The sequence below is a fragment of the Oncorhynchus clarkii genome, chromosome 28 (assembly GCF_045791955.1).
Source record: "Oncorhynchus clarkii lewisi isolate Uvic-CL-2024 chromosome 28, UVic_Ocla_1.0, whole genome shotgun sequence".
Lineage (NCBI taxonomy): Eukaryota > Metazoa > Chordata > Actinopteri > Salmoniformes > Salmonidae > Oncorhynchus > Oncorhynchus clarkii.
The window spans coordinates 36895155-36903432 of NC_092174.1; the positions used below are offsets into that span (position 1 = coordinate 36895155).

General features: G+C 43.3%; 1 protein-coding gene across 1 annotated transcript; it reads left to right on the forward strand.

Moving 5' to 3' along the window:
• Positions 1 to 3465: 3465 nt before the first annotated feature.
• Positions 3466 to 7533, forward strand: LOC139387249 (armadillo repeat containing 6). Its single transcript, XM_071133359.1, has 8 exons — positions 3466 to 3534; positions 3863 to 4025; positions 4179 to 4255; positions 4388 to 4946; positions 5072 to 5217; positions 5910 to 6041; positions 6160 to 6297; positions 6448 to 7533. The coding sequence occupies exons 2-8, from the start codon at positions 3905 to 3907 to the stop codon at positions 6661 to 6663; spliced, it is 1389 nt and encodes a 462-aa protein (XP_070989460.1). The 5' UTR covers positions 3466 to 3534; positions 3863 to 3904; the 3' UTR covers positions 6664 to 7533.
• Positions 7534 to 8278: the final 745 nt, after the last annotated feature.

Consider the following 8278-nt stretch of genomic DNA (forward strand, 5'->3'; position numbering starts at 1 on the left):
TCCAGGAGGGGGAGCTGCCGGGGGACACGACACTACTGAAGGTAAAGGTTGGTGACGGGGTGAGGGTTACAGTCCACAAGAGAAAGTGGCTGGAACCCAGGTGGACTGGACCGTACGAAGTGAAGGAGGTTACTTCACACTCAGTCCAGGTCAAAGGTAAATCAGGCACACCTTGACACCGCCTTACACATTGCACCCCAGCCCCAATTCCTTCTAGAACACTGACTGAAGTCAGAGCTGATTTGAGCGGCCTAAATTCGATTCCAAATGAAGACACTCCTTCCTCAGGTGATGCGGCATCAAACTCCGCCTCCCCTGAGAAGGGAACCTCGCCCAGTTAGAGGGAAATTTCTCCCTCTCTGGGTGAGGCTGGGGATATCTGGTCCCTTATTTGTGATATTCATACTGATATTTGGAGTAACCCTAGGACTTTCACATGGTTAATTGAACAACTATTTCACCCTGCCACATCACATACACCAACCCCTACACATGTCCCTAACTCCTTTCCTGATATCACTCCCTCCAATCACTCCCGTCCCAAACGTAGCACTACACCTACAGACCCACCATGCAAATCAGACAAGGTTAGGAGCACCACCTTATGTATACCCACGATTGCAACCGCCACCTTTCTGCTATAGTTTTCACGTCTAATAGACGTGAAGAGGGGGATTTGTTATATAAATATTCATACACATAGCTCATATAAACAAAGACATTCCGTCGTAAGAACACATACACCCAGCCAGAAGACTGACCCCCTCTTCCTTATATAAACACACATCTCATCTCCCTCTAACTGGCCGGTCCCAAGAGCAAAGAACTTTTGCTGTGCACCAATGGGGCCCGCTCTGGCTAGAGCAAGGCCCGCCTCCAACCCTCCGACCAGTCAAGAAGACCGAAACGACAAGACTCCACCTACTTTATTCTATGTATAAAAATGTGTGTAACCATTGTATAGGCCTCTTTTTCACCTGGCTCCTTGCCGAGTTATGTGAACTAGGTCCGTGCACGTAAAACTGCGGGACAAGATATCTCTGACTCATTAAAACTGTCTTTTGTTACAACTGAAATCCACTCTGTCCAGCGTCCGTGATTTGGTCTCAACTCTCCAGTATTTGAACACTAACACCACCCAGAAACAGTTGTGCATCTTTTTTGGCATTGTATGCATGTAAGAAAACTGTGGCAAGACATCAGTAGGTTTATAATTGAACAATTCCAGCAATATCGGCTTCCACGCTGTGACGTTATTTGCGTAATCTCCCCAGTTGGGTTTGAGTCATAGGGCGCGTTCGAGCGGATCACTTTTGTCAAGTCTTTGACCATCGTTAGTCACTCTCTTTCAAAGGGATCCAGCTTTTGTCAAATGAACATCAGATTTGACTTTTCATAGCACGTAAGGAGAATTTACGCATCATGTTAAGGTTAGGACATTAATTTGACAAAAGATGGATCCCTTACCCATGACACTTGCACCTACATGTCGACTGCATGAACTTTACTAAAAATAATGTGATCTAAGGTCATGACATTTTGACTGCAAGTTTCTGCAGTTGCTCTTCACCAACTTCATCCTGCAGCCATCACCTGTGTTGTGGGAGGCTCTATTGTCAACCAATCATTATTTGTATTTTTTTTGACCCACAAGGAATAGTCACCAAATACATGACTGAAACAGGAGCCAGTTCATGTGTACAGTACATATATACAAATAAATGTGATTTTGGGGTTAAATGGGTTTCCATCACATTTTCAACTCTGATGATTTACTGATGGTTTTGTCATAAAAACTGTTGTGTTAAATAGCAAATGTGCTCACTCTGGGCTTGCCACGTGCGCTCTAACCAAGTGTGTAGACTGTGCGGATAGGCTCGTCTACATGATGAGATTATTATGGATACAAGTGATCATGTTTTTATTTGTCAAGCATTGATCATCATGCCATCAGAATAAGACCCTCAATATTTATTGGAAAGCAGCATCAAAATCACCCCTTGCACTTTCACCACCCTGCAAAGTTCAGCATAAATTATTTAATCTGTTGCCTGATAATACAATTGTACCAAAACTTTCTGTTTCGTGGTTAGTATCTAGGTTTCCATTTAATTGGTGACAGATTTTCATGCAAATTATTCAAAAATCTGCATAAAAACAATGTGCACATTTTCCCACCAGAGATGTTTTCATCATATTGACCTGTTGCAGATCAAATCCTGTACGTGATGACATAGTACACACAAAAATACATTTTGCTGTTAAATTCTCATGTACCGAAAAAAAAACATACAAGTTAAATGGGTTTCCATCGCATTTTCAACTCTACTGGTGGTTTTCTCACAAAAAAATGTTTGCATTATATAGCGAGTGTGTCCACTCTGGTATTGGCAAATTCGCGCTAGCCAACAGCGGATTCTGCGCGCTGTTGGCTAGAGCGCACGTATAGCCTACATGATGAAATTATTATGGATAAGAGCAAGAATATTTGTCAAACAGCAGTCAAAACAGCATCGATCATCATGTCACCAGAATCAGACCCTCAATATGTATTGGAAAAAAGCATTAAGCTCATCACCTTGCACTTTCAGCACCCTGTGAAGTTAGTTCATCATAACTTTATTTCATCTGTAGCTTAATAAACTGCATGCTTTCCCAACAAGTCGTGGTGGGAAAAGCATCAAGCTCACCTTGCACTTTCACCACCCCGTTAAATTCTTCATTAATTATTTCATCTGTAGCCTAATAAACTGCATGGTTTGCCTAGTCGTAGTGGGAGGACCACAACATATGGTGTCATTCTGCCCCTGAACAAGGCAGTTAACCCACTGTTCCTAAGCCCTCATTGTAAATAACAATGTGTTCTTAACTGACTTGCCTAGTTAAATAAAGGTTAAATTTTAAATACATTTAAAAATCCAAGTTTACTTCAATATAATGGTTATTATATCAATACTTGCTCATAAAGGTGCTTCTGCCGCCATTCATTTTACTGACACAAAAAAAGATCCCACCATGTCAAACGAAGGAATCACAAGAGGTTGGTGGCACCTTAATCGGGGAGGATGGGCTCGTGGTAATGGCTAGAGCAGAGTAGGGTGGCATGGTTTCAAACATATAGAAACCACATTTTTGACTCCGTTCAAGGCAGCAACTACTCTTCCTGAGGTCCAAACACATTGACATTTATATTACACATAAAACAAAACAGTACTTCATATCCACACCACCAGATATCCACAACACAAAATGTATGATTCCACTCTACAACATTTTTACCGTGTACGGGTTTCTCTTTACAGTCCATGCTGTTCCATAAGGTGTATTTTTATCTGATTTTTCCTGCTTGCATCACCTTATGTGGAATAGAGTTCATTGTAGCCATGACTCTATCTATGTAGTACTGTGTGCCTCCCATAGTCTGTTCTGGACAGTCTATGTCTGTTCTACCCCCCACCACACACGACATTTATTTAGTCGGTTACCTTACCACTCAAACGTGCCCATTATCAGCAGCACAGCCACTGGGCGGTGGTAAGTGATACATGATCTGTTATTTTGTGAAGTTCCCGGTAATTCTATTCTAAGTTAACACATTAGAAACGTATGTCTAAACGTCTTCTTAAAGCATCTCGGCTATCTGAAAAATAGTTCGCTAGATACCGGTATCTATCTTTGTGTGCTGATGGCTAAGTTGAGCTAGCTAGCTAGGGGTGTAGCTAGCTAGTACGCGTGCTATCTTTAAGCAGGCGGTTGTTATCTGACGTTTGTGTCACCAGCAACACACAGCCCACAACAATAATCATGTTGGAGTAGACTGTTGGGTCCTTTCTGATTTTGCAATCGTTTAATTGCATTTCAGTCTTGGTCTTCGTCTCTTCGAGTTGAGCTGAGCGTTGCAGACATGGCCTGTCGCAGGATCACACAGGAGACCTTCGATGCGGTGGTCAAGGAAAACATCGATGATTTCGACATGGACACTGCGGAGGCCTTAAGAGAAGCGGTAGAACAGTTTGAGTCTCAAGGTATACTAACGTTACATGATTTGATCTGAATCTGACATTGTAGGAGAAACGTGCACGCCTACTGTAACTCAACCGTATGATAGGCAATGTATAAGATAAACCCCCTGATCCTGAATGAATCTCCCTTCTCTGTTTTTCCTCCATATTTCCCAGGGGTTGACCTCAGCTGTATAGTGAAAACTGTGCCGACAGCAGGTGATCACCAAACAGAGGAGCATGAGGTCCTTCAGGTTGGTATGGAGTATGTTCTGCACAGATGACAACACAACATAAGTCATCACCAAGTGCATTACATTTCACAGTACAGAAAAGTACAGGATGCCACCCATCATGCCACAGCTCTGTACCGTTTCTATTTACAGGCCCTTGAATCCCTTCAAATAGCATCTGACAGTAGTATGGCTGCAGATCTGAAACGCTTCACTGAGCAGTGTTCTCTCGGCTTCGCCCAGAGGCACCTGGCAGCCCAGAAAGATGCCTATCCTACAATCATCTCCTGCTGTAGAACGACTCTGGATGAACAGGAGGCTCTGCTGGCCGCACTCTCTGCCCTGGCCGCTCTGACAGATGGCCAGCCAGACCTCCTTGACTCAGAGGGCAAGGATCTCCTTGTGAGCATCCTTGGCATGTACCAGACAGACCCTGCACTGATGTTAGTTGCCATCCGTACAGTCCGCCATTTCTGTTTGAAGCACGAGCAGAACAGGCAGGATTTGGTGAAGGCTGGAGTGTTGCCGTTGCTGACCGGTACCATCAAGCGACACACTGGACGCTCCGATCTGGTCAAAGAGGCCTGTAATGCCCTCCGGTACATGACCTTTGACGATGACATAAGAGTTCCTTTTGGACAGGCTCACGAACACGCCAAGATGATTGTTATGGAACACAATGGGTTGAAAGTTATTGTGGAGGCTGCTAAAGGTAATAGAAATGTCCAAAGGAAGATACTATGAAAGATAATGATATCTTTGAGTATTCAGGATGGTAGGTTCACATGTTTTATTCTTGGTGAATCACCTCTTCTGTGTTTCTTTTCTCCCTCTCAGCACACCCAGAGAATACCCCCGTCCTCAGTGTGCTGTGTGCTACTCTGTCCAGCCTGGCCGTGAGGAACGAGTTCTGTCAGGACATCTGTGACCTGGGAGGGTTAAAGTTCATGATGACCCTGCTGGCAGACAGTTATGAGTCCCAGGTAAGTTATGCTGACAAAGTGCCTCAGACCAGCCTTTTTCAAACCTCTCCTTGTGGACCCACAGCCATTCCATGTATTTGAACTATTCCACAACTAGCATACCTGATTCAACTTGTCATCAAGTGACTGTTTTTGACAAATTATTTCATTAGTTTTCACTAGAAACCAAATAGAAGCAAGCAACGAAACGGGGAGGAGCCTGTCTGAATTTGTCAGTTAGAAACTCGTTTTCGTAGCAAAACATTTTCCCTTGTGGAATATTTTGCTACGGTGTGCAATTTTTTTATTTGTTGTTATTGAACATTTATTTAACTAGACAAGGAAGTTAAGAACGAATACTTATTTACAATGTCGGCCTAACCCGGACGACACTGGGTCAATTGGGAGTCACACAGGGTGGCGTACAATCACAGCCGGATGTGATGCAGCCTGGATTCGAACCAGGAACTGCAATGACGCCTCTGTCTTAGACCACTGCGCCACTCGGGAGACCCCTAATGAATACACCCCAGGTGTGCTAGTTCAGGGTTAAAGCAAAATATGTAAACGTTTGGGGATCCCAGAGGAGAGACCCCCCCCACCCCCCCCAAAAGGCTACTTCAGATGACGTTTCTGTCTTTTTTTTATTACATGAGATTGTTTTGACTTGTGGTTATCTGAATTGCTCACTAACTAGTTCACGTCCCTTCCAGGAGCTCACAAGGCAGGTACTCAGCGCTCTGAGGGCCATTGCAGGAAATGATGATGTTAAGGATGCTGTCACAAATGCCGGTGGAGTACAGCTCATCGTCATCGCCATGAACAGACACATGGGCAATGCTCAGGTGAGCCTTTCATTTCATGCAGTTGACTGACTTTGACAAATTATTTCACAAGTCTTTATTGTTTAAACATGTTATACATTTTTGTGGCTTTTATGTTGTGCCCATCTCTCCTGTCTAGGTGTGTGAGCAGGGCTGTGCTGCTCTCTCTGTCGTTGCTCTGCGCAAACCCAACAACTGCCAAGTCATTATGGAGGAAGGCGGTGCGTTGGCTGCTCTGCTGGCTATGAAGACCCATCCTGATGAGGTCAATGTGCAGGTAATACGAGGATACAAGAAGGAATCAGTTCCCCATGGGCACTACATAGGGCTATAACTGGTGATCAAACCTTCTTTAGCCTGCCATATTTATGTAATACTATCTCTCTCTCTTTCTTTGTCTGTCTCTCTCTGTGTGTGTGTTCCCCAGAAACAGGGATGTATGCTGCTGAGGAACCTGGTGGCGCGCATGACTCACTTCAACCAGCCCATCCTGGAGATGGGAGCAGAGGCCCTCATCGCCCAGGCTCTGGCGGCCCACCGGGACTGTGGCGACCTGGCAAAAGCTGCCCTCAGGGACCTTGGCTGCCAGGTAGAGCTCCGAGAGCTGTGGACGGGCAAGAAGGGCAGCCTCACCAGAGATTGACATTAAGGTCTGAAAGGCCCTCGGTCACCCACCCTGGTCTGGAGGATGTACAGGAGGTGCATAGTTTTGTTCCAGCCCAGCTATAACAACCTTGGTTGATTTAATTTACTGCTAATTTGAACAGGACGTGTCAATTCAAAGCCATAATAAAAGCTCACACACTCTGCAGCTCTCCAGAACCAGGGTTGGGGACCACTACACTCAGAACACCTGAACACAGTCAATAAAACTGCTAATCCTAATAAATGGCCTCATCAAGTTTCTGATATGCCTGGGAAGCAGAGTTGTATGAAGGAGTACAGAGGGGGATAAAGCTGTTGGACTTGTAATGTTTTTAAATGTATTATTATTTACTGTAAATATTTGTGTGGTTATTAGTTGTATTTTCACTTTTACAGCCATTTTCTTTCATCAGAATTGAAGTTTTAGTTTTATTTACCAGGTCTATTATAAATTCTTGAAGTGTACTTAATTGATTGCAAACATGCTTTCTTGCACTCCATTCTCTCTGTGTAGCTTCATTGTAATGTGGCTTTTGCCTGTACTCCGAAATTGTTTCTTTGCTGAGTTGGACATTTTAGATTTTAATGTGCATAACATGGTTTTTTTCCCCTCCAAACATTCCTTAACAATGCTCTGCGGGTGGGTTAAATTAGAATTGAAGTAATTCAATTAATTTAAAATAGAGTACCTTTTTTCAAATATTGACTTCAGTTTGACCCCAAACTTGCAACACTTTTACTCTTAAAGTGTCAATTTTTAAGTCTACCTGTTTGTCTCCTGTTATAGTAGGAAACTGGAAATTCTGATACATGCCTTTTCCTCAGAGAGATCGGCACATGAAGTGTATTAAAACCAACTGATTCAAAATGTCTGCATTTTTTTGCTGATCTAAACTAGGTTCTCTTTGCAGCTGCACAAAATGAATCTAAAACATTATGAAATCTGATGTGTGTCTGATTTAGACTGTCCATTGGCTTGAGGGTGTTCTACCTGTGTCTGCATGTATTTGTGTGAGCGAGAGGGGAGAAAGAAAAGTAGACACCAGTACACTCTGAATGCTCATGCAGTTCAAGTGCAATGATGCAATTGGGAGTGAATTCTAACTTCCATTTAAGTAAAACATGTAATATGCATTGACGTCAGTTGGAGACCTGAGTCAAAATTAATCTTAAATAGATGTTAAGATTCACCTGTTGATGGACTGCGGAAGCATTCGGCAGTGTGCTGGTGTCTGATTTTCTTTCATGACGTTACCACCCTGCAGCTGAAAGGAACCAAACTGGATGTGGGTACAGTACCGTACTTCTAAACTGTGAGAGTGGCTGAGCTTTGGTGTGTGTATGGGACTCTCTTCTATGTTTGAGTGAACTAAAGGATGTTGTTTACTGAACTCCCATTGGTTAGTGACAAGAAGGGGATGAGTTGTTTAGACTTTTTTTTTTTAGGATACTGTTCTCTCTGACCTACAATGATAAAAAAAAAGCTGTAGAACCAGTCTGAGGTGTTGCCCAGCAGTCAGGAACACTGGTCACATTCATGTCTACAAACTGTTTCACCCACTTTATATGCATATACTGTATTCATGGCTCATCCTATATAATTGTTTTTTCAA

Coding starts and splice junctions, on each gene's coding strand:
- LOC139387249 (XM_071133359.1), top strand. CDS start 3,905: ATGGCCTGTCGCAGGATCACACAGGAGACCTTCGATGCGGTGGTCAAG. Junction 4,256..4,387: donor AGGAGCATGAGGTCCTTCAG/GTTGGTATGGAG, acceptor TTCTATTTACAG/GCCCTTGAATCCCTTCAAAT. Junction 6,042..6,159: donor GACACATGGGCAATGCTCAG/GTGAGCCTTTCA, acceptor TCTCCTGTCTAG/GTGTGTGAGCAGGGCTGTGC.